The sequence below is a fragment of the Rhipicephalus microplus genome, chromosome 7 (assembly GCF_043290135.1).
Source record: "Rhipicephalus microplus isolate Deutch F79 chromosome 7, USDA_Rmic, whole genome shotgun sequence".
Classification (NCBI taxonomy): Eukaryota; Metazoa; Arthropoda; class Arachnida; order Ixodida; family Ixodidae; genus Rhipicephalus; species Rhipicephalus microplus.
Window position 1 is genome coordinate 25,538,415 of NC_134706.1, and position 27,370 is coordinate 25,565,784.

The 27,370-nt window shown below is 47.5% G+C and overlaps 1 protein-coding gene across 1 annotated transcript in view; it reads left to right on the forward strand.

The window, feature by feature from the left end:
- Positions 1 to 4,429: 4,429 nt before the first annotated feature.
- LOC142767722 (uncharacterized) overlaps positions 4,430 to 27,370 on the forward strand; it is a 31,876-nt gene continuing 8,935 nt past the window's right edge. The window contains exons 1-3 of the mRNA XM_075869935.1: positions 4,430 to 4,566; positions 18,818 to 18,991; positions 20,359 to 20,521. Of these exons, the coding sequence (XP_075726050.1) occupies positions 4,430 to 4,566; positions 18,818 to 18,991; positions 20,359 to 20,521 (474 nt within the window). The remainder of the gene's footprint in view (positions 4,567 to 18,817; positions 18,992 to 20,358; positions 20,522 to 27,370) is intronic.

Consider the following 27,370-nt stretch of genomic DNA (forward strand, 5'->3'; position numbering starts at 1 on the left):
GTCGCTTCCGTGGCCTTGACAATCTTCGCGGCTGTTACCCTTAGCCGCCATGGTAAGTACACGAGAGTCTTGCACTCAACAGAATGCTCTGATAATCGAAACGGCTCAATTAATCCACAGGGAATTGGTTTTGTACTAAGAGCCTCTCATTCGCATCCAACCTTTTTTATTATATATATATTTCATGTAAACATGCCAGTCGAGTCGGAGTGGTTTCACGATGAACAGTGCTAAACGTGGCAGCACATGCGAGCTGTTGGTGTGCCTCAAATTCCGCGAACCAAAACTTGTTTCTTGGTTGAGAACTCGCCGTGGTAATACTCGGCTGCCTACCCGCAGGTCGCGGGATTGAATTTCGGTTGCGTTTTCTATGGAGGCGAAAATGCTGTAGGCCCGTGTGCTCGTCAGAGAACCCCAGGTGGCCTAAATTACCAAAGCCCTCCAGAAAGCATCTCTCAGAATCATATGGCAGTTTTGTGATGTTAAACTCTACATACCAATCAATCAATCAATCAGTCAGCGGTTGAGCACTTGGTCAGCGAGAGAGATGAGCCAACGAACCATGCCGGAGAAAAAAGCGAAACACGTCAAGGCTCCATCTGGGTCTTCAAACGCTCATTATTCTCTATTACGGCATTGTTTGAAAAATACACGCCAAAACTTGTTTTCTGAAGACTTTCTTGAGCAGATTCAACATTGGCAACTTAATTTTAACCTCTGATTCAGGGACCCTTTAAGTAGAATCTGAAGCATTCAGAAAAATTAGCAGTGGCTTAGCTCAGGTGCACCAGGATATGCATAGCGTGAGCTTTGGACGCAAGCGCTCACAAGCCAAGCGCTAGCGACGCGTCACTCTTAAGAGCTTTCAGGCCTATGCCGACGTGCCAGCTGTGGGCCGTGTGACGTCACTGTTCCTGAGGCCTGCACAGCACGGCTTTCGATGAGCCACACGAAACCGCTCAAGCACGGCTTACGCTACAAGAAGAACGAATTGGGTGGGCGTAAGCACAGTTGCACTCCTGCCTAATTCTAAATGCGAGGCGGGACGAGTTCTGAAAAAGGCGAGCGCGAATATCGCTTTTTGACGAAGAAAGTAGCGGCTGTGCATGGCTGCGGGGCCTCTTGAGATAACGAGCGAGCGTGATGACGTCATTTTCGGTATGCCGCGTTACCCGCGACGCGGCACCACTATACTGAAGCGGGGCCTCCTCGATGAACTCTGGCGACGACACGTCATGAGTTCTAGACCGTCATCAAACTGACGGTCTAGGATACGATGGGCGCGTGTTCACGCAGCTTTCGGCTTTATGTCATTGTTCTAGATATCGTAATCAAGGTCCGCCTCGGCGGATCGTCACTAGGGTGCTCGGTTGCTAATCCTAAGGTCGCGGGTTCAAACCCAGCCATTGAGCTCGCATTACGACGGAGGCGAAATCACTGAGGCCCGAGTACTGTGCCATATCAATGCGTGCATGTTAAAGAACACCAGATAGTCAAGATTTCCGGAGCTCTTCACTACGGCCTCTCTCATAATCATATCTTGGTTTTGGGACGAAAAACACCACAATCATTATTAGATATTATAACTAGGATGCAGAATTTTCAGCCTCGTCATACTTACTGGAGCCATTGCCACATAAACAGCGGTCTCACTGTTCGGATCAATGTACTGCAGCAACCACTCGTCGGAGTGCCGCACGGCTCTGCCAAAGAAACCGTAGATAACGTAGTTTCCACGCCTACACAATCAGCCTGCTCGTGTAGGCGGAGCAAGGCGTATTCTTTGGCACATACTGAAGATCCAACGCTGTGACAGACGCAGCGACAGTTATGACATCGTCGACAGTAATATCGGTCCTTGTTAAGCACGACGTTTTGAAGACGAGAGTCTTTGTTGGCGTACTTGAATGCAAGAAATTGGGGGACTCTTAAGCTTCGCCTTTAAGAGTGAACGTGATAGCGAAATCCGGCCCCTAGTGCACCCTTCAACCGCTAAGTGCATAACTATTCATGTTTCGTTGCATACACACGCACGCACACAAACACACAAACAGTAGATTGGACCAGCGCGCGCTATTGTCGCCGGATGGGCTCGTTTTCGTCGTGACACCTTTCGAACAAAATACGTCAAAGGGGCCCTGAAACACTTTTTTCAAGTAACCATAGAATGAATTCACTAGAAAAGCTTATTGCCTCACGAATTCAGCGCCGCAAAAAATTTTAAGAATCACAAAGGTTTGTCACATGCTGCTATTGCATTATCTATTCTCTCGTCCCGCTGACGAAAGCGCTGGAAGCTAAGCAGGGAGGGGTGGCAGGGCAAAGAAGCTACCGTGCCTCGTGACGTTGAGCATTTTTTTTTCTTCGTATGCGCGGCCTTTTCGGTGTGATCACTCGCGCACGCGTGGAGAAGTAGCGGCCTCCCGTGGCTATCTCGGTAACTTGATTTTAGGGGCGAAGCTCCTTATAGCGGCACCAGTTCGTCCCTCGTAGTCGTAGTAGTAGTATGTAACCAGTCTTACATTTTGACCTCCAAGGTGGTGCCGGCGAGAGATTTCTTCTGTGCGTTGTTGAACAACGAAAAATTCGCAGCGTGCGCGTTAACTAAAAAGCCGAATTCTCCTAGCTGTTTCTCATTCCCCCTTAGCAGCCATTGGCATGTGAATTGAGCACTATCTGACAAGAAAGGGTTGCTACGTTATACTCGCTGGGTGTAACCTCCTTAGCTTTAGAAAGGTTTAGCGAGCGTTGAGCCGCAGTGCCATGAATACAGTGAACCAGTATATACCATGAACTCGAGGTGGTTAAAGGTGGGAAGTAGACACGAAGCGCGTGCCGTAAGAAAGTGTGCTTGTGCCTCCTCTCGTTCAGTCCTTGGAATGTCCGCTGGATAATGGTGCTTCTATATGAGGAATATATGATGAAAAGATGCGAGATGGCGGTGCTTGGAGTGTTGAATAGGTGGACGAACGGACACACAGACAGATGCATGGACGGACGCACGGATGGCTGCATGGTAGGATGGACGCATGGACGGATGCAGGAGCAGATGCATGGACGAACGCAGGGACGGACGCACAGATGGACGTACGGACGCACGAAAAGGCGAACGGACGGGCGGAAGGACGCACGGGCGGCTACACAGACGCACGCATGGACGGAAGGAAGCAAGAACGAATGGACGGACGGATGCTTCGCCCCACTCTCCATCATTTACTCCATGGATGTGCTGCCATTTTTTTCGGTCACAGACGCACAGACGATTTCTCGCTCACAACCAACGGGGCCGACGCCGGCGGCGGTTTTTTCGTGACATGAGCTCTTTAACGCTATCGCGTTAAACATTATCGGTCTGTCTGTCTGTCACACGAAATGATTCAGCCACCCGGCCAAAACTTAGACTTGCTGAACTTAATCTATAGACTGCGTTAATACTTGTGATCATTGTCCATCAAAAAGCAGATATTACACATATCTAAGGCTCTACATCAATACGTAAGTAATAGGTCGTGTGTTCCTTTATCAATAAATACAAATATACGTAATTCTGAAAACACCAGGGTGTCTTAGGCTACGCTAAGTATGCAGTGTTATTCACAAGAGAAGGCCGGTAAAAGTCTGACGACTTTCGATGACGTTTGCAGCCAAACCTGTAGATACGCACCCACATTATTGAATTCTAAAACCTCTTTGGCTTCCTTTAAAGGGCCACTCACCACGTTTGACAATTTTGAGCTGACAAGCGAAATGTGTAGATGGGGTGTTCACAATCACATATGCCGAAATTTGGAACGCTACGCGCCGCGGAAATGGGTCGAACTTCAAGGTGAACGCTGCTTCCTTTTCCTTTCGCGGACGCTTGCCCGGAAGATGAGGGCTTGATTTGCACGCATGAATTGCCATCCGTACTCGGCAGTGCATTGACGTTGGTCCTCTATACGTAGACGACTGTGCTCTGACGTGACCAAAACTGGCACGTGACGTGGCAAAAATTGACTGATGTGTGGGGTTTAGCGTCCCAAAACCACCATATGAATATGAGAGACGCTCAGTGGAGGGCTCCGGATATTTTGACCACCTCGGGTTCTTTAACGTGCATCCGAATCTGAGCACACGGGCCTACATCGTTTTCGCCTCCATCGAAAATGCAGCCCGCATTCGATCCCGCGACCTGTGAGTCAGCAGCCGAGTACCTTAGCCACAAGAGCACCACGACGGGGATATGGCGAAAATTATTTAACCCGGCATGCGTAGTTTATAAAATTTGTTGCTCGAAGAGATTTATGAAACTTGATATAACTAATGAGACGTATTTCCCATGATTGCGACGAGATTTTCTCGTGATTTTCCCGTGATTGCGACGAGATGGGCGACTAATGAGCTGGTGTTTCGCATGCGTTCGTGTTCCAGTGGTCAGGGCATCGAGCAGATGACAGCCGTGGAAGCGAAAGTGACGCTCCTATTCGTTCGCGCACTCACTGTGCTCATCTATTCTACCGTGTCTAAGCCAGCATTTCCCATCCCGCAGACACCGGCAGTAGACCATAAAATAACGCTGGTCAACAGGTTGGTCAACAAAACAACGCCGCTCGCGTGCTCGGGGGTTGGGCTTGTTCAGGCACGTCATGCGCACGTGACCTCTTGAACGGATTCTGGAGAAGGTAGGGAAGATCTTTTGCTTGCGAAGGCTACGCGGGAGAGCGGCAAGGGTTTCGAGCTCGCCTCCTCTCACCCTCGTCTTGCACCGCCTAAAAAAAAGTTTTTTTTTCTGCTCGTAATAAACCGATTGAAAAAAAGATTCTGTGGCATAATGCTCCTCATCGGACACACAACAACTTCCACGGTCTAACTAAAATTTGTTATGGGGCCCGGTAAGTGGCTCTTTAAGGGAGGTTTCAGTGGTAGCAAAATGAAAGGAACAAAGATTTTATTGCGTCTTTGCGCCACAAACGGGCGTTTCTGAATTGTGCTTTTTGTAACTCTTCCGTCATCTTGCGGGATTTCCAGGAACTCGTTTGTGACAGCTCTCCCCCCCCCCCCACACACACACACAAAAAAAAAATGTTTTGAGGCCAAAGAAATGTATTTCCATGAAGTGTGTGTGTATGCTCTAATAGCTCTGTGTCTCGTGTCAATATTAGTTTCCGCGTGAAGCATCAGTGCCTAAAAACACCTCTGGTACGTCTCCATGTTACATGTGCTTCCTCTCTCGCTTTCCTTTCCACGATAATAATCGTCGCAGCTTCGGGCAGCGGCACCGACGATTACTACGACGAGGCGCTCGGGGATGGTCCCGGTGGCGGAGGCAAGCGTAAAGGAGGCGTCTCCACTTCCACGGCGGCTGACGTAGAAGACGTGACGCATACCCTCCCAACTGACGCCTCGAGTGACGCACCGATCGGTAAGAAGCGGGTCGTAGAGGCTGACACGATGCCCTCGACCACTGCGGTTTTGTAGCTTCCGTACTAAACACGCGTGCATACAGAAATACAAGAGAGTTACCGGGCATATTGTGTGTTCCCCTAAGAGGACTCGTGGGCGGTAACCATATCTTTTCTAAAGCGAAGCACTGTTCAGCAGTGTGCAGGCACTTCCATTCTATCTATCTATCTATCTATCTATCTATCTATCTATCTATCTATCTATCTATCTATCTATCTATCTATCTATCTATCTATCTATCTATCTATCTATCTATCTATCTATCTATCTATCTATCTATCTATCTATCTATCTATCTATCTATCTGTCTGTCTGTCTGTCTGTCTGTCTGTCTGTCTGTCTGTCTGTCTGTCTGTCTGTCTGTCTGTCTGTCTGTCTATCTATCTATCTATCTATCTATCTATCTATCTATCTATCTATCTATCTATCTATCTATCTATCTATCTATCTATCTATCTGTCTATCTATCTATCTATCTATCTATCTATCTATCTATCTATCTATCTATCTATCTATCTATCTGTCTGTCTGTCTGTCTGTCTGTCTGTCTGTCTGTCTGTCTGTCTGTCTGTCTGTCTGTCTGCCTGCCTGTCTGTCTGTCTGTCTGTCTGTCTGTCTGTCTGTCTGTCTGTCTGTCTGTCTGTCTGTCTATCTATCTATCTATCTATCTATCTATCTATCTATCTATCTATCTATCTATCTATCTATCTATCTATCTATCTATCTATCTATCTATCTATCTATCTTGAAACACAACGGTTCCGCTGACGCTTTATTCAAGCAACAGCAAGATGGCGCTGATGATGAAGAAGAATGGGGCGAAGACTGATGATGGTTATTGATAGATGAGGAAGATGACGTCCAATGAATTCTTATACTAATTTCCCCCGTCGACGAAAGCGGCCAGCCTGGCCGCGAATTACTCTGGGGAACGCATACGATAGAGCTTGAGATGCGAAAGAGTGCACAATCTCTGTCCCGCGGCAGCGTTGATCACTGGGAACATGAACAGGTGTGACAAGGTAGTTCACCGGTGGGGTCTGTTCGACAACTTTGTAGGGGCCAAGATAGCGTGACCCAAGCTCCTCGCATTAGCCAGGCGTTTGCGCAGGAGTCCACAGAAGTACATCGTCTCGCCAGGGCGGTAGAGAACGACGCGGTGAGTGGCATCGTAACGATGTTTGCGATCTTTTTGGCTAGCTTAGGTGTTTACACGGGCAAGACGACGGCATCGAGCAACACGGGACAGAAACTGGTCGCAAACGAATGGTGAAGAGTTGACGGGGCCAGAAAAGAATGAAACGTCGAGTGGTGATCTCGGTTGGCGTCCGTATACTAGGAAAAATGGAGAATAGCCTGTGGTTCGTTGAACTGACGTATTATATGCATACGTGACAAAGGGAAGTATGGCATCCCAATTGCGATGGTCCGGTCGGATATACATGGACAGCATGTCACACAGCGTGCGATGAAATCTTTCGGTTAAGCCATTGGTTTGCGGGTGATAGCTAGATGTCGTTTTATGAAGTGTTTTTGATGCTTGAAGAACTTCTCTGAGCGTGCTTGAAAGAAATGCCTTGCCCCGGTCGCTCAAAAGAACACGAGGGGCTCCGTGACGTAGGTAAATAGCATTAGAGAAGAAAGTTGCTACTTCCGAAGCAGTTCCTGACGTGATCAAGGCCGTCTCAGCGTACCGGGTCAAGTGATCAACGGCGGTGACGATCCATCTCTTGCCATCTGATGTAGTTTGGAGGGGCCCGAATAGGTCAATTCCGACGACAGAGAACGGCTCTGATGGACAAGGAAGTGGTTGTAGGGTCCCGACTGGAACAGTTGTGGGCCGCTTGCGGTGTTGGCAAAGTGCGCACGAGGCGATATATTTAGCTACCGTCGTGGAAAGACCTGACCAGAAGAATCGACTGCGGAAGCGCTCGTATGTTTTTTAGTAACCCAAGTCCCAAGTGTCCTGACGTCGGGTCGTCGTGGGAAGCGCGCAGAACTTCAGTGCGTAGTGCGCGTGGTACGACGGGAACCCATCGGTGGCCTTCCGGGTGGAAAATGTATAGATATAGCACATCGTCATCCAACTTGAATAATCGAAGTTGTTTCCGGAGCCTGGCATTAGGGGAAGATGAAGCGCTGGTAAGCCGACCGATGATGTCAGTGCAGTAAGAATCGGCTTGCTGGTGAGTAGTAAGTACTGACGGACGGGTGGATGAAGGTAGGGAAGAAATGGCTGATATCGACGAGGCGTCCTCCGTATAGCCAATTTGACAAGGGGATGTGACATGCGCCGAAAACTGCGGCAAAGGGCATCGTGGCAAAGCGTCGGCATCTTAATGCTGTCTTCCAGTCTTGTAGATGACGTCAAAGTCATAAGATTGTAATCGGGGAGTCCAGCGGCCAAGTCGTCCCGACAAGTTTTTGATTGTGGACAACCAGCAAAAACATGGTGGTCTGCCACAACAGTAAAATGTCGACCATGTAGGTACGGACAAAATTTTTGGATGGACCAGACAACAGCCAAGCACTCTTGTTCGGTTACCGAGTACCTCTGCTCTGCAGAGGTCAGAGTGCGGCTTGCATACGCGATAACTTTCTCGCGAAAGGCATGGTCGCGCTGGAGGAGTACGGCGCCGATTCCTTGTCCACTAGCGTCAGTGTGTAATATCGTAGGTGCCCTGTCATCGAAATACCCAAGCACCGGTGGGGATGTCAGTGCCTGCTTGAGTTCTTGAAATGAGGCTTCGCATTGATCATTCCAATCGAAGAAACCGGTACTGGCAAGGAGCTTGTGGAGAGGAGCGGAAATAGTGGCAAAGTTGCGAATGAAGTGGCGAAAGTACGATGCGAGTCCAAGGAAACTGCGTAGTTCTTTGGTGCGAAAGGGTCGCGGAAAATTGAGGACTGCGGAAATTTTGTCAGGATCGGGCTGGATGCCATCTTTACTAACAAGATGTCCTAGAACTTTTATAGCTGTGTTGCCAAAATGGCACTTCTTTGTGTTTAGTTGAAGTCCAACATTGGAGAGACATGTGAGCACTTGATCTAGGCGTTGCAGATGATCAGCAAAAGTGGAAGAAAACACGACTATATCATCAAGGTAGCATAGACAAGTTTTGTACTTGAGGCCACGAAGAACAGTGTCGAGCATCCTTTCAAATGTGGCGGGAGCATTATATAGGCCGAATGGCATTACGTTAAACTCGTAAAGAACGTCCGGCGTAGAAAAGGCGGTCTTTTCTTTGTCTGCTTCGTCCATCGGCTTTTGCCAATACCCAAACCGCAGGTCAAGGGTGGAGAAGTATTGGGCTTCTGCAATGAGTCAAGTGCATCATCTATACGGGGCATCGGATATACATCCTTTCGAGTAATCTTGTTGAGCGCGCGATAATCAACACAACATCGTACCGATCCATTCTTCTTTTGTACCAACACAACGGGTGATGACCAAAAATTGGTAGAGGGTCGTATGATGTTTCTTTTTAGCATATCGGTCACGTTCTCCTCGGTGATTTCGCGCTAAGCCAAGGAGACTCGGTAGGGACGACGGCGTACAACAGTCTGACCGTCAGTGTCGATGCGATGATGCGCAACTGTGGTCTGTCCTAGTGCCGAAGCATTGGCGTCGAAGGAGGCCTGGTGTTTCGCTAGCAAATTTAGCAACGCCTCACGTTGAGAAGCAGAAAGGTCAGGATTTATCCCGGGCGCAAAGGAGGAGGAAGTAACAGACTGGTCCTGTTGTGGCTGAGCTGTCAAGGCGTCAAGAAAGACCAAAGATACCGGTTGGGTATCCACATAACATGACACTGCAGAACCTTGGGATAGGAGGACAGGCTCTGGGATAGGGTTCAGGCCAAGGATTATAGCAGCACTGTATTTGAACCGCACCAGGCTGGAGGGGACTACTACGCCGCGAGCTAGACAGCTGCTGAAAGGGGTGATAAGGACGTCACCATTGGCAATATTAGAAGTGATGGTGATGAGTTGCTCCTGACCCGGGAGCAGTATGAATTCGGAAGCTGTGAAGAAACGCAATGGTTTTTCGTCGACGTGTTCGCTGCAGTGATCGGTGTCGGTCATTTTGACTACACGTTGACGGCAAAAAATTAATGCACATGCTGATGAGAGAAAGTCCCAACCTAAAATTAGTTCATGAGTACATGAAATTAAGACAGCGAAGGTGATGTGATGACGAATACCATCAATGCAGACACGCGCTGTACATTGGGCCGATGGTCTAATTATTGCTCCATTGGCCCCAATCAAAGATAATCCAAGGTAGGGTGTCTTCTCTTTCCGCAATCGAGAACACAAGTCGGCACGCATAATTGAAATAGTTGCTCCTGTGTCCACCAAAGCCAACACCCGCACACCTTGCACAGTTACCAATAACATGTTTGACGGTCGTTTAAGAGGACTTGAGTCATTTCGCCGCGATGCAGTTTTCCCTCCAAAAACTGCACTGTTTAGTTTTCTGATCGCTGGGCAGCCAGTTGAGAGACAGGCCGAAGTGGTGAAACAGAGCGTCGGAGTGGCGAAGGGGAGCGTGGTCAGATGCACGTGTATTGTTGGTCGTGTTGGAAATGCGCACAGGAGACGGTGATCGGTGGTTGGAACGACTGTCGGCATAACGGTAGTAACCTCAAGCACATGTGTCGTCTCGTTCAAAAGCGGCATAACCACGACGTTCATCTTGCTGCCGACGTCGACAGACCCGGGAAATGTGTCCTCGAATTCCACAGTAGTAGCAAATAGGCCGTGGGGCCCGCCAGGAAGAGCGGTAAGTTGGGTTCGGTGGACGGGCGACTAGAGGTGCGAGATGTTCATGATCAGGCACAGGTGGTGGAACTTGAGACGGCGAGGGTTGCATTGAAGAGATCTGTGCATACGAAGTGGCTTGTGGGCATGGTGAAGCACGGTGGGTGCTTTGAAACGCTGATATTTCTTCCCTAATAATGCCACGCAGATCGCTAGAGGCTGGTTGAGCGGGAACGTTGTTAGAAGAAGTTGAACTGTAGGCTTGCAATTCCTCACAAATTATGGCTCGAATGATGGATCGGAGCTCCATACTGTTTGCCAGGGGGTTCTCAGAGAATTTAGGTCGCAGGCGGATTGACTGCAAGGTATCAAGACGCTGGCATGCAGAGACGACGTCGGAAACCGTCGAAGGGTTGGGCGCGACGAGGGCGTTGAAAGCGGTAGGTCTAATACCCTTCAGAAGGTGCCGGACACGATCACCTTCTGGCATGGTATCGTCGATACGGCGGCAAAGTGCAAGCACATCCTCAATATAGGAAGTGTAGGACTCACCGCAATGTTGAACGCGTTCTGCCAGTTTCTTGCGAGCAACTTCTGAACGGACGGTCGGTGTGCCGCAAATGCGTCGGAGCTGGTCTTTGAAGGAAGACCAATCACGGAAGCCGCTCTCATGATTCAGGAACCACGTCTTGGCAACCTGAGAGACGTAAAACTGGACGCCTGCTAACTTCGATGTCTCGTTCCAGTTGTTGTAGACACCTACACAGTCATAGTTGTCGAGCCAGTCTTCGACATCTTCGCCAGGCAGACCGGAGAAGATTAGAGGCTCCCGAGGGGGGTTGTTGACCGGGCTAGGGTTGGCGGCTGGTGGTTGCGCCGGCGGGTGGTTCGGTTGGGCTTGCTCTTGTGCCATGGGGCTCTGCTGGTGTAAGCGACGCCTCGAACGGAGCTCCAGGAGCTGGCTTTGGATGGAGAGAGGTCAAAGAGATCGGGAAGCACCTCCACTACTTGAAACACAATGGTTCGGCTGACGCTTTATTCAAGCAAGAGCAAGATGGCGCCGATGATGAAGAAGAACGGGGCGAATGGCTATTGACAGATGAGGAAGATGACGTCCAATGAATTCTATCTATCTATCTATCTATCTATCTATCTATCTATCTATCTATCTATCTATCTATCTATCTATCTATCTATCTATCTATCTATCTATCTATCTATCTATCTATCTATCTATCTATCTATCTATCTATCTATCTATCTATCTATCTATCTATCTATCTATCTATCTATCTATCTATCTATCTATCTATCTATCTATCTATCTAATCTATTTTAGCAACCTAATGTGGATGCTTGTGTGATTACATACCCTAACTTGGGGGCCCGCTGGTCAAGTGGCCAAGGTACTCTGCTGCTGACCCGCAGGTCGCGAGATAGAATCCCGGCTGCGGCAGTGGCATTTTCGACGGAGGCGAAAATGTTGTAGGCCTGAGTGCTCAGATTTGAGTGCACGTTAAAGAACCCGAGGTGGTCGCAATTTCCGGAGCCCTCCATTATCATCATCATCATCGTCGTCGTCGTCATCATCATCAGCCTGACTACGTCCACTGCAGGACAGAGGCCTCTTCCATGTTCCGCCAGTTAACCCGGTCCTGTGCTTGCTGCTGCCAATTTATACCCACAAACTTCTTAATCTCATCTGCCCACCTAACCTTCTGTCTCCCCCTAACCCGCTTACCTTCTCTCTGGGAATCCAGTTAGTTACCTTTAATGACTAGCGGTTATCCTGTATACGCGCTACATGCCCGGCCCATGTCCATTTCCTCTTCTTCATTTCAACTACGATATCCTTAACCCCCGTTTGTTCCCTAATCCACTCTGCTCTCTTCTTGTCTCTTAAGGTTATACCTACCATTTTTCTTTCCATTGCTCGCTGCGTCGTCCTCAATTTAAGCTGAACCTTCTTTGTAAGTCTCCAGGTTTCTGCTCCGTAGCTAAGTACCGGCAATATACAGCTGTTATATACCTTTCTTTTGAAGGATAGTGGCTATCTACCTGTCATAATTTGAGAGTGCTTGCCAAATGTGCTCCACCCCATTTTTATTCTTCTAGTTACTTCAATCTCGTGGTTCGGCTCCGCGATTATTACCTGCCCTATGTAGACATAGTCTTTTACAACTTGAAGTGCACTATTACCTATCTCAAAGCGCTGCTCTTTTCCGAGGTTGTTGTACATTACTTTCGTTTTCTGCAGATTCATTTTAAGACCCACCTTTCTGCTCTCCTTGTTTAACTCCGTAATCATGAGTTGCAATTCGTCCCCTTAGTTACTCAGCAATGCAATGTCATCGGCGAAGCGCAGGTTACTAAGGTACTGTCCATTAACTCTTATCCTAACTGTTCCCATTCTAGGCTTCTGAAAACCTCCTGTAAGCACGCGGTAAATAGCATTGGGGAGATTGTGTCCCCCTGCCCTACACCCTTCTTGATTGGTATTCTGTTGCCTTCTTTGTGAAGCACTAGGGTAGCAGTTGATGGCCTGTAGATTTCTTCCAGGATGTTTATATATACTTCATCGACGCCCTGATTCCGCAGTGTCTGCATGACGGCTGACACTTCTACTGAATCAAACGCCTTCTCGTAATCTATGAAGGCTATGTACAGTAGTTGGATGTATTCTGAGCATTTCTCTATTACCTGATTGATAGTATGAATTTGGTCGATTGTTGAGTAGCCTGTTCGAAATCCTGCTTGTTCCTATGGTTGATTGAATTCTAATGTTTTCTTTACTCTGTTAGCAATTACCTTTGTATATAGCTTGTATACTACAGAGAGCAAGCTGATCGGCCTGTAATTCTTCAAGTTCTTGTCTTCGCCTTTTTTATGTATTAGGATGATGTTAGCGTTCTTCTAGGACTCTGGTACTCTTCCCGTCAGGAGACACCTCGTAAACAGGGTGGCAAGTTTTTCTAACACAATCTGTCCTCCATCATTCAGCAGATCTGATGTTACCTGATCCTCATCAGAACCTTTGCCTCTTTACAGCTATACAAAGCTTTTCTGACTTCTTCTATCATTACTGGTGGGGTGTCATCTGGGTTACTGCTAGTTCTTATAGTATTAAAGTCGTCATTGTCCCGGCTAATATACAGATCTCTGTAAAACTCCTCCGCTATTTTAACTATCTTATCCATATTGGTAGTTATTTTGCCTTCTTTGTCCCTTAGTGCATAGATACGATTTTTGCCTATCCCAAACTCTTCACTGCTTTGACGCTTCCTCTGTTCTTCAGAGCGTGTTCAATTATCTCCATGTTATACCTTCTTACATCGCATCCCTTACGCCTAATAATCAACTTTGAAAGCTCTGCCAGTTCTATTTTGTCTGTTGTACTTTCATGATTTGACGCTTCTTAATGAGATTCTTTGTTTGCTGAAAAATCTTGCCAGTGTCCTGCCTTACTATCCCGCCTCCAACTTCCACTGCACACTGCGTAATGATACTCGTCAGATTATCATTCATTGTACCTACGCTAAGGTTGGTTTCATCACTAAGAGGCAAGTACCTGTTCTGAAGTGATACTCTGAATTCTTGTACTTTCCCTCTCAGTGCTAGCTCATTGATTGGCTTCTTGCGTATCAGTTTCTGTCGTTCCTTCCTCAAGTCTAGGCGAATTCGATACCGTACCATTCTGTGGTCCCTGCATCGTACCTTGCCAACCACTTCAACATCCTGCACGATGCCTGGGTGTGCACTCATTATAAAGTCTATTTTGTTCTTATTCTCTCCATTAGGGCTCCTTCATATCCACTTGCGGTTTCCTCGTTTTCGGTAGAAGGTATTCAAAATCAGTAAACTATTGCGTTCTGTGAATTCTACTAGTAGCTCTCCTCTGGCGTTTCTAGTACCGATGCCATAATCACCTACTGCCTGGTCTCCCACCTGCTTCTTCCCTACCTTTGCATTAAAGTCTCCCATCAGTATTGTATACAGTGTTTTTACCGTACTCATTGCCGATTCCAGGTCTTCATAGAAGCTTTCAACTGAAATGTCATCATGGCTGGATGTAGGCGCGTAAGCCTGTACCACCTTCATATTGTATCTTTTATTCAGTTTAATTACAATACCTACCACTCTTTCAATAATGCTATAGTATTCCTCTATGTTGCAACTATGTTTCTGTGAATTAGGAACCGCACTCCCAGTTCTTTTCTGTCAGCCAAGCCCGATAGCAAAGGACGTGCCCATTCTGCAGCACCGTATAGGCCTCATCTGTCCTCCTAATTACACTGAGCCGTAATATATCCCATTTAACACCCTCCAGCTCCTCGAATAGTACAACTAGACTTCCCTCCCTAGATAAGGTTCTAGCGTTAAAAGTTGCAAAGTTCACGTTTTAATGGCGGCGTGTCCGGATTTATAGATTCTTAGCACCCTCTGCTGCGTTGCAGATCTGACCGCCGCCGTGGTCAGTTGCTTCGCAGCTGCTGGGGACTGAGGGCCGTGAGTTATTTGACGTATGCATGTGGGATGTAGTGGCCAGATACTGCACCAGGGTGGCCAATCCTTCTCTGGTGAGGGAGTGCGTTCCCGGTGGTGGTTACCGGTGAGGCCACGCTCCAGACCTCTTAATGCAGTTACATCACCACGCGGATTTGTTTTATCCGGTTGGGAACTGCGCGGCCCGGGATTTGAACCACAGACCTTTTGCATGTAAGGCAGATAGTCTAACCACTACGCCATCGCTGCACTCCACTACAGCGCATCTCATAATCATGTGATGGTTTTGGGACGTCAAATCCCACATTAGTTTAGGGAGGGGGGGGGGAGGATGAGACGATTTGACCAAAATATGTGACTTCTTATGACATGAATAACGCGAAAATGGATCCCGTCGCCTACGACGTCAAACAATTTTTTCCATTCACGTGTGGCACATACATTCCCCTATACCACAATCCGCGGCATACGGGTCCGCGCCACAGAGGATGGACAGCTTACATCTACCCAGGAACGGCGAGAACACACATTGGTCATTTGAATGCGAGAGCGTTAAGAAAGCCGACATTGGTAGCGTCTACCCGACCAATGGGAAATATATATATATATATATATATATATATATATATATATATATATATATATATATATATATATATATCATGGTCCCAGGAGGAATCGAACCGAAATTTTGTGCGTGGAAATCAAGTGTTCTAGTATTGATCTATAGACGCTTGGTCTAAAAACATGCTATGAAAAAAAGACTGCATAAAGAGGCGTAATGTTAGTGAAGGATCACCTGTGTTTGCGTCGCGGGTTGTGCAGTTTCGTAAACCTTGTATATGTGCGCCTATTGCATAGGTTTCGCGTCGGCTTAACGTCACACACACACACACACACACACACACACACACACACACACACACACACACACACACACACACACACACACACACACACACACACACACACACACACACACACACACACACACACACACACACACACACACACACACACACACACACACACACACACACACACACACACACACACACACACACACACACACACACACACACACACACACACACACACACACACACACACACACACACACACACACACACACACACACACACACACACACACACACACACACACACACACACACACACACACACACACACACACACACACACACACACACACACACACACACACACACACACACACACACACACACACACACACACACACACACACACACACACACACACACACACACACACACACACACACACACACACACACACACACACACACACACACACACATATATATATATATATATATGTATATATATATATATATATATATATATATATATATATATATATATATATATATATATATATATATATATATATATATATATATATATATATATATAAGCTCTCATTCACTGCAGTTGTTCTACGTAGACTATAGCCAAAGGTGCTGACCAACACAAGTAATACAGCACAAGCGATACAGATCAGCTGCCCGCTTCTGTTCGCGTAATGCCCATGTAACTTTTGGCATGATTAGGAAACTGTAAACAACTGGTTATGTCAACATATGTGAATGTTTAACATAATCTCTACACGTGGAGCGTTATTACCTATCTTTAGCTTAGGTTTATGTCGTTTCTCTCATGAAAAAATCACACCACAGCCACCTTATCTCCGCACACCTAGCACAACATCAATTCCCTTGATATGGTGGATTTGCTTTTTTTAGAATCCCAGCTGATTGTATTATTTGCTCTCTCTGCAGTCGAAATCTTCCTGCATCCATCTTATTTAGCGTGGGCTCCGGCATCAGAGGCTCTTACAACTTCCAGCAGTTAGTCGCATTGTTCTGCATTCGAAATCGGTCCATCTTTTTCAGAACTGTGATGTCGTGATGGCTTCACAGTGTTACGTCAGGTTATCATGTCACTGGGTGAATTATACTATGTTGTTTTCTCGTATGTCATAACCCTAACGGTTCATTCAGCTATTCAGTTATTCGCGACCTCAGCATTCCCCCTTCTTCCTAGCTTTGCGGCTACAGGCAGAACTGACTTTGATAATTTTGCCAACATAACAAGCACATAAGACATTACGGAAGACAGATAAGTCACATATCGGCTTAATTAGGTATGCGTTTAACACGCTGAGTGGCTTCAGCGCAAACAAGGAGATAGAAAGCGAGGGCACGCACACCAGTCCTCTCTATCTATTCCCTCGCTGTTCGCGCTGAAAACACTCATCATAGTCAAAAAGCATCGAGATCGCCCTGATTTGAGTTCTCTCGCATGACCTGCGTCTCCTATTTACAATACACCCCCGCCGTGGTGGTCTAGTGGCTAAGGTACTCGGCTGCTGACCCGCAGGTCGCGGGTTCGAATGCCGGCTGCGGCGGCTGAATTTCCGATGGAGGCGGAAATGTTGTAGGCCCGTGTACTCAGATTTGGGTGCACGTTAAAGAACCCCAGGTGGTCGAAACTTCCAGAACCCTCTACTATGGCGTCTCTCATAATCATATGGTGGTTTTGGGACGTTAAACCCCACAAATCAATCAATCAATCAATCAATCAATCCTATTTACAATACACATGAAAGCGTGCGTGATCAAGATGTACATGCACTTGAAGCACTTCTACAGTAAGCACTCTAAAGAAAAAAAAGGAACAAACTACTTCCGCAATTTTTTCACAAAACAACATTATTTCATGCAAAGTCTTAGTAAAGTTTCTCTTTACAGCACAAAAAATAGCTCCTAGTAAGCCTAGAAAAAAAAAGTGGCAAGCTCCACGCATTTTGGGAATCGATGTATACAGTGCAAAGCAGCCAGCGAGGAGAAAATCATGTTGTACATTGCATGTATGTCATGAGTTACATATTAGGACCAGCGATTTATGTCCGTCATACAGCCACGTTGCGCAAAGCCAATTTTGGTGTATATGAAGCTGGTCCTATATGGGCTGGTCCTAGGTGGTGTTGGTGAATCGCAAGCGCACCACGAGCGTTGCATACATGTCATATTTATAAAATGGTATGATTTTGATGTTGCCATTGTTCAGTTACGTTTTTCATACAGTCATGTCAAGCATGCACCGTGAGCATGCCGTGTATATCATGTTGTACATGTAGTATATTTCACTATTTTAATTTTATGATCTGTTATTCATGTTCGTCACACAGTCATGTCACTCAATATTCAATTTGGTGTATATGAAACTAGCGAAACGGCCTCGAGTGTACCGTGAGCGTGGTAGGCAAGTCATGTTTCTATGACATGTCATGATTGCCATGTTGCCACTCGTCATTCATGTCCGTCGTGTCACATGTCGCAATACCAAATTCAGTGTACCTTAAGCTAGCAAAACGACTGTGAGCGTGCCATGAGCATAGCACGCAAGTCATGTTACACATGACATGTCATGACTTTCATATTACCACTTGTCAGTTAGGTTGGTCATACAGTCACGTCACTCACAACCAAATTAAGTGTATATATAGCTGGCGAAATGGCGTGCCATGAACGTGGCACGCAAGTCACGTTGCACATGACCCATCATGGTTTCTATATCACCGCTTGCCGTTTATGTTGGCCATGCAGAAATGTCTCATGATAGGAATTTTCCGATATATCGAGTCAAGGAAGCAGCCACAGGGGCACCACGGCCTTGGGGGGTAAATCATACCTTTCATGACAAGATAGTCATGATTTTCAAGAAATGACTAGGCACTCGTGTTTGTTACAAAGTCATGACATGCCGTACCGATTTCGGTGTAAATCCCATTAACTGTACGTTCCCTAGCTTACAAAGTCGTTGGCGACTATATAGACACATACGCTCGCATCGCTGAAGTTGACGAGAAACGCCTCGCCAGCACTTCACATAAAATTAAAAAAAGAAACAGAGGCACAATATAGCGTCATCTTTGACCAGAACGCAGACTGATATATAAATATGATAACGATGCAGCGCCATCAGCAGGGCCACCAGAAGGACCGTCTTTTAGACTGCCCACGCCACCAGCCGAACGATTGACAATCTGCACGGTCACACCTGGTGCAGAGCCACTGTACTTCCCGGCGACGGCCTCTGCGACTACACCTTTTTCGACTCGTTGGCCGTTGCCCCCGAGAACAACAGCTTTGCCTACTCGCTTCAGAATTTTTATGTGCAGCTCTTCGCCACACAGAGCCAAGGCTTCAAGAAAACGAAATACGGCATGTCTGTGGCCCTCAGGTAAGAAAACCATCAGCGTGTGCGCTATCAATTTGGGCCTTATACAGAACGTGATGGCGACGGCGAAAACGAATTGAGTGTGTACATATACTTGCTATCGCAAAAAGATGTTAGATAACCTATTGAGATCACTCGTATAGTTCAATGTTCCCCCACGCTTTCGATAAACACGCCGTGTCTAAAGACAACAGTAGTCTGGTAAATAGTCGGAGAGTGTATGCCTGCCGGACGTCACACTCTCTGTACCTAAAAAAAAAGCAGTATGTCCCTTGGCACTCACCTACACCTTTCCGCCTCATAGTTCTACAGGATGATTGACATTAACATACGTTGCATATATTTTGTTCTTGCTTTGACGGACGGTTTTCAGGTTGTAGAGTACAGACTAGGGGGCTATATAGTTTCAGTACATTCAATGTAACCAATCTACTTCAATACAAACAGCAAATAAAACTGCGTTGGCATGAATTCATCATTACTGAAGGACGCACATTTTGAGGCGGAACATCACGTACCGAGTAGCCTTGTCGTTGTGTACGTGCGCTGTTCGCATTCAGGACACCCTGTGCATATTAACCTAATGATATATCAGAATGTTGGTGCTCGCAAGTATGATCGGTACAAAATCTCTGCGACCCATTTACTCGAGTTCCCCATTGGGTAGATGCGAGCAGCTTTCTTTAAACGGTGCAGCATATTCTAAAATACAGGTGCCGAACAGACACACAGGATTGAACGCAACAAAAGCGCTTCTATTGTGTTCATGTCTGTGATACGTGTTCACTGTGTGCTGTCGGTAATATGACTGAATCATACCGAATGCCGAGGATGCGCAAAAAAGCACCAGTTTCTCCCACCCATCCCTCGCCGTTTTTTTTAAATGCACGCCGTCCTCACTTTGTTTACCGCTTCCTATTGTCGTGTCGTAGACTGTACAGTAGTGGCAGATTGAAACAGTAGAATATAGAGGAAAGTATGAGAGTATAGTAGCGCGCGTATGTTGGCGGTAATGCCATTACTTGTGAAGTGTTACTACCAAAAATGGCTGCGCCGCACGCCACAGTAGGCGTCTCGGTCAAAGTAAGGGCTCGTCTCGATACCGGCGAACATGCACGACTCATGCAGGGCCAGTTTCAAGAGAGACAACGCTTTTAGTTGATAAAGCAACGAAGTGTAACAGATGCTTTTCACGCTCCGTTTAGTCGACTGGAACGGAGCTTTCATTAAAGTATGCTGCGCATATGAAGCAGTAACTTGGACAGTGACTTCTCCTAAGTTAGACAGCCTTTGCAGTGTGGCTTCTGCCAGGCATGCTGTATTCTTTTATTTCTTTTTTCAGATTTCATAAACTGTTTTTTTTTCTGCAGTGATGTAGTGGCCTTCAGCAACGCCTACCGCTCACCCACCGGGCACGCGGACCTCGAGTCTTACTGGATATACAATATTTTCAGCTGGGGCTTTCTCCACATCGACGAGCTACAGGCTGAATCAAAGATCTCGGATGTGGGCCTCGCGCTGCAGACACTCAAGGTCTGCGCTCATCTATCTATCTATCTATCTATCTATCTATCTATCTATCTATCTATCTATCTATCTATCTATCTATCTATCTATCTATCTATCTATCTATCTATCTATCTATCTATCTATCTATCTATCTATCTATCTATCTATCTATCTATCTATCTATCTATCTATCTATCTATCTATCTATCTATCTATCTATCTATCTATCTATCTATCTATCTATCTATCTATCTATCTATCTATCTACCAACCAACCAACCAACCAACCTACCTACCTACCCACCTACCTACCTACCTACCTACCTACCTACCTACCTACCTACCTACCTACCTAACTACCTACCTACCTACCTACCTACCTACCTACCTACCTACCTACCTACCTACCTACATACCTACATACCTACCCACCTACCCACCTACCCACCCACCCACGCTCGACTGGCTGAGGTCGGAAAGGCTTGCGGCTTCTGTTCGCCAAATAGACAGACAATCTTTTTTGCTTCGAAACAAGTTTTCAGTAGTCGAACTGTAGGAAATTATTACCTACTATCTAACAAAAAAAGCTTAGCAATATTTTATCTTTCAAATGATGTACTTATTTACTTGATTTATTCACGCTTTAAACATTTTTGTGCACAGCCAAGAGAAGTTGGCAGTGCATGAGAGTGCGTCTGGCCACATTGATCTTACGTGCTCGCTCTCTTTGCTGGCTGTTGTGATTGTAGGCTAGTTGCATTTTGTTACCGCTCACGCTGTTTTTTTCTTTCTCTTGTGCTGTGTGAGCATGGTTGGGTAAACTACGCAGTATGCCTGGATGCTGCTGTGCACCGGGGTGCAACTCTAACTATGCTCATGGACCTAAAGCGCGCGTCTATCGGTTTGCGATGGACGTCGACCAAAGAACCGCATGGACGAGAGCGATCCCTCGGAAGGATTTTGCGCGGGGGGGGGGAGGGGTCTTCCTAATTCATCCCCCCTGGCCACGGGCCTGCTTCTAGGTGTAAATCTCCGAGAAAAAAAATGCTACGAGTGCAACTGGGCCGCCGAACCACAAAACGTGAACGTGTGCCGGTCATTTGAGTGAAGCCAGCTTCCAGGCAGATCTCACAATGATGACGTCACGTAGGCTTGCGGAGGCCTGAAAAAAAGTCTAGGTGGTGTTGGTCTGTCTGTCTGTCTGTCTGTCTGTCTGTCTGTCTGTCTGTCTGTCTGTCTTTGACACGGAAAAGATCCAGCCCTGACAGCGTTCAGTTTTCGAACGGATTTTTTTTTGTTATCGCGCTGCACCCGCCGCGCGGCCCAAATGCCAACTTCTTCCTTGACGAGCAGCGCATTGAGGCGCTACTGGGCTCCCCCCCCCCGTAGAGCGAGAGCCGTAGGAATCACCAGAGGAGTCGCCCAGTGGACATGCTTGGATGTTGGCATCCAGACTTTAGATTGAAACCCCGCGGCCGCGAGAGCGGCGATATACGCAGGTTTCAGTCGATCAGCAGCCACGACGTCTTCGCGGCCATTGATGTCCAGCGTGAACTTCTTAGGTGTACGATGGAGTACGCGGAATGGGCCATCATAGGCTGGTGTTAGTGGTGGCCGTATTTGGTCACGCGGAACGAAGACGTGACTGCAGTCATGCAGATCCTGACTGACGAAGACAGACTGGGGGTGTCGGTCGGCAGGAATCACAGGAGCAAGGTCCCAAAACGTGGTGCGCAGCTCTCGAATGTACGCGGAGGCATCGTGAGTGGAAGGTGGCGATGATGGCTCGAAGAATTCTCCTGGAAGACGCAGGGAAACGCCATAGACTAGTTCGGCTGATGAGCAGCCGAGATCCACTTTCAATACTGATCGAATGCCCAGAAGTACGAAGGGGAGGTGGTCGAGCCAACGTTCCCTTGGCTGGTGAGCAGTGAGGGCAGCTTTCAGTTGTCGATGAAGCCGTTCGACCATGCCATTGGCGGAAGGATGGTAGGCAGTTGTGCGGATGTGTCGAATGCCCAGGATATTGGCAAGTGCGGTGAAAAGGGCCGATTGAAACTGACGACCGCGATCAGTGGTGACGACAGAAGGGCATCCAAAGCGCGGCACCCAGCCGTTTGTGAAAGCCTTGGCCAGTGTTGGTGCTGTGATGTCGGAAATGGGAAACGCTTCCGGCCATCTGGTGAAGCGATCCACACATGTCAGCAGGTAACAGGCTCCTTGCGATGACGGAAGAGGACCGACGATGTCGAAATGGACGTGAGAAAACCTTGCGTCTGGAGGCCGAAACGGGGATGTTACCGTGACAGTGTGACGGTGAACTTTAACGCGCTGGCACTCAAGGCAGGTTCGCACACAGCGTCGGACATCAGCATTGATGCTTGGCCAAAATAAACGAGATGTGACTAGCTTCTGGGTCGCACGAATATCAGGATGGCTCATGTTGTGCAATTGATCAAAAATTGCACGACGAAAAGCTGAAGGCACGAAGGGCCGAGGGACACCAGTACACGTTTCGCACGTTATTAATGAGGTAGAAAATGGAAGCGGGCACTCCGTGAACGATAGGGACGTGGATGAAGAGCGAAGACGAATCAGCTCAGGATCGTTGCTTTGGGCAGCTGCTAGCTCTTCCATGTCTAGTAGTGGCTGGGTCTACAAGGCATCGATGCAGGATAGTACATCAGCAGCAGCATTTTCCGGCCTATGTACGTGTCTGAGATCTACAGTGAACTCGGAAATAAAGCATAGTTGACGGATCTCCCGTGCAGTATAATTGATGTGATTGCGATGGAAGGCAAACGTCAAGGGCTTGTGGTCTGTAACGACGTAAAAGTCCCAGCCCTCCAATAAATGACGAAAATGTTTGATGGCGAGGTATACCGCGAGGAGTTCTCGGGCAAATGTACTGTATTTTGTCTCTGGTGGCTTCAGTTTTTGCGAGAAAAACCCAAGGGGCTGCCAACCGGATACGTGCTGCTCGAGAACAGCGCCAACTGCCACGCTTGATGCATCGGTGATGAGACGAATTGGGGCATCAGGGACGGGATGTATGAGCATGGTCGCGTCTGCCAGAGCCTTCTTGGCAGTGTCGAAGGCAGATGCAGCGTCCTTGGGCCACTCCAGTGGCGCAGCCGGGTCTTTCTTTTTAGCCAATAGGTCGGTCAAGGGCTTTAGGAATGTGGCGCACTTTGGAAGAAAGCGGCGATGGAAGTTTAGTAGGCCCAGAAATTCTCGAAGTCTCTTCAGTGAAGTCGGGGGTGGAAAGTCCTGAATAGCCTTCAGTTTGCTGGCGAGTGGTTGGATACCCTTTGGATTGACAAGGTGGCCTAGGAACTCTATTGTAGCGACGCCGAAGAGGCACTTATTGGGATTAATTACGAAGCCGTAATCATCCAGGCGGTGGAACAGGGTGCGCAGGTGGGCTTCATGCTCAGGGCCGGATGAGCTTGCTACAAGGAGGTCATCAAGGTAGGCAAATACGAAATCGAGACCTCGCGTGACCTTGTTGATAGTGCGCTGAAAGGTCTGTGCAGAGTTGCGCAATCCAAAAGGCATCCTCACATATTCAAACAGACCGAATGGGGTGGTGATGGCCGTTTTTGGAGTGTGGGTGGGTTCTACAGGAATCTGATGGTAAGCCTTCATTAAGTCAATCTTAGAGAAGATTGTGCACCCAGCCAAATTTGATGTGAAATCCTGTATGTCAGGAAGTGGATAGCGGTCTGGTAAGGTGTGGGCAATGAGAGCGCGGTAATCCCCACATGGTGTGCCGTCGCCAGGATCTTTCTTCGGCACCATGTGGAGTGGCGACGCCCAGTTGCTGGAGGAAGGCCGCACAATGCCGAGTTCAAGCATGTGCTCAAACTCACGGCGGGCGATGGCGAGGCGTTCTCCAGATAGTCGACGGGGTCGTGTAAAAACGGGAGGTCCAGTGGTCACAATGTGGTGAGTGATGGAATGCTTCACCGGTGACTCTCTGGTGTGCGGCTTCGTGATGCTGGGAAAGTCGTCGAGTATTTTCGCATAAGGCGAAGCAGGTGTGAGAGCTCGCAGTCCCGTTGGCGAGGAAGTACAGAGTACACCGTTGATGGAGAGACGGGTGTTGAGATCAATGAGGCGATGAGCATGCATGTCCACAGCAAGGTTGAAAAAACTGAGGAAGTCAGCTCCAAGAACAGCTTGCGAGACGTCAGCGAGGATGAAAATCCAGCGGAACGTACGGCGTAATCCAAGGTCAAGTGTAGGAGAGCGTTGGCCGTATGTGCGAATGGCGGAATTGTTGATCGCTTGGAGTGGGCAGGTCTGTTCGTTGCGATGGCGATCTGCGCACGAGGCCGGGATGACGCTAACCTGGGTTCCTGTGTCGACTAGGAAGCAAGCGCCAGTGATCTTATCAGAAATATAGAAAAGGCGGCATGACTTTCGACCAGTACTACTTGCCGCCGTCAGTGGCCGGTCGTCGCATTTCCCGACCAGGAGCACGGGCGAGTGCACTTGCGAGCAGAGGCACCGAATCGGCGGTGGTACCAGCACACGGTTGAGGATAAAACGTCCCGCGGCGCGTCGGGTGGCCGAAGTTCCGGAGAACGTGGGGGCGTCGAGGAGCGACTGTGTATCAGGAACCTGGTTGACGGTCGACGATGCGCAGGTACAAAGTCATCGAGGCACCTGACAAGGGCGTCCAAACGGTTCTCGATGCTCGCGAGCGCCGGGTCTGCAGCGGTGACCGGTGGCGGTGTGGTAACGGCGTTGAGGCTATGTGCCCGCGAGTAGTCCGCCACTCGGTCAGCCATTTCAGCGAGTGTGTCTAGTGGGACATCTCCTGCAGCTACGAAGACCGGGACCATGCTCTGCGGTAAGCACTGGAGGAACAACTCACGTAACAGCTTCTCCTCTTGAGGGGCGGAGGGGCCGCCAAGGAGCTGGTGCATGCGTCGCAGGAGCTGTGATGGGCGACGGTCACCGAGCTCTGTAGCCGTGATGAGCTGTTGGAGTCTGCTGTGTTCGGACTCAGACTTGCGGGAAATGATAGCTGCCTTCAACGTGTCGTAGGGATGGCTCGCGTGCGGCGACGCTAAAATATCAGCTAAGTCGTCGGCTACGTCCGGAGGTAAGCAGGATACCAGATGCCAGTGCCTGGTCTGTTGGCTGGTGATTTGCCGTAGACGGAAGTGCGCCTCGACCTGCAGAAACCATGTGCTGGGGCTGTTGGGCCAAAATGGTGGCAGGTTGACATGTTGAATCGCAGCGACTGCAGCACCGCTAGGTCTGGCGTCTTCTTGGGCGTCAGGACTGGTGGGGTTGGTGGCAGAGCCGGCGGGATCCATGGGGGATGATCGGGGCTGTGTGTTCTTTATCGGGTCACCATTAACTGTCGGAGCTAACACGAGAAAGATCCAGCCCTGACAGCGTTCAGTTTTCGAACAGATTTTTTCATTATCGCGCTGCACCCGCCGCGTGGCCCAAATGCCAACTTCTTCTTCCTTGACGAGCAGCGCATTGAGGCGCTATCTATCTATCTATCTATCTATCTATCTATCTATCTATCTATCTATCTATCTATCTATCTATCTATCTATCTATCTATCTATCTATCTATCTATCTATCTATCTATCTATCTATCTATCTATCTATCTATCTGTCTGTCTGTCTGTCTGTCTGTCTGTCTGTCTGTCTGTCTGTCTGTCTGTCTGTCTGTCTGTCTATCTATCTATCTATCTATCTATCTATCTATCTATCTATCTATCTATCTATCTATCTATCTATCTATCTATCTATCTATCTATCTATCTATCTATCTATCTATCTATCTATCTATCTATCTATCTATCTATCTATCTATCTATCTATCTATCTATCTATCTATCTATCTATCTAAATAAATAAATAAATAAATAAATATCTAAGTATCATTGTCTCTGTTTTTAACATTTCTGCTTGGCTCTCTAACACGTAGGTGCGTTTTAAAATTGGTCTTTTCTGTAGTGCCTGAATCCTTCCGAATTCCTTTAGATTGGTTTTTATCATTATCGGCCATTGCATTCATCCCGCATTCTTTCGGTTTTTGGACCTCCCATATTCCTGTGGTTGTTAGTTTTTTAATTATTATCATTCTCAGCCTGTTTTAGTACATTGCAGGACTGAGTTATCTCTTTACGATCTCCATTTTACCCCTTCCCTGAATGTAGACTGCGTTTCCCTTTTGCTTGGTATAGTAATTCTTTTTCCCTTAGTGTCGACCGGTTGTCCGTTCTGCCATATTGCCTTAATATTCCTTCATACACCCTCAATAGTCCTTCTACCACAGACCTTCGATAGTATTGAAGGACTATAGTTTTACGCACAATGTGGCCAGCCCACTTTTTTTTTCGGTTGATGTCATCTAGAATATCTGCAACTCTCGTTTGTTGCCTACCCATCCTGTCATGCTAACATCCCCAATCGTTATTATGTCTATCATGTTACTTTCCGTTGCATTCTGCGTGAACTGTAAACACTTTTCGCTGGTAGGTTTCTTATGCTCCATGTTTCAGCCCCATGAGTTAGAACAGGCTGTATGGAGTTATCGAATACTTTTTGCTTTAAGGGCAGTTGTACATTTGCTGACAACACTTGGATGTGCCAGCCGATCGCGCTCCAGTCTAATTGTACTCTACTGCGAAATTTTTTTTTGTGTTTAGTCAGGTAATTTCTTTAAATACTTCCAGTGGGTGTTTTGTACCGAGAGTGGAATGAAGAATTTGGCATTAAAAATGAACTAATCAATACCAAGTCTACCATTGAATAGATTTCTTCATATTACAGTTGAATCGGCACCGGTTTTACCAATATCTCGGTTATAACGATGAGAAACCGATGCACCACCAATT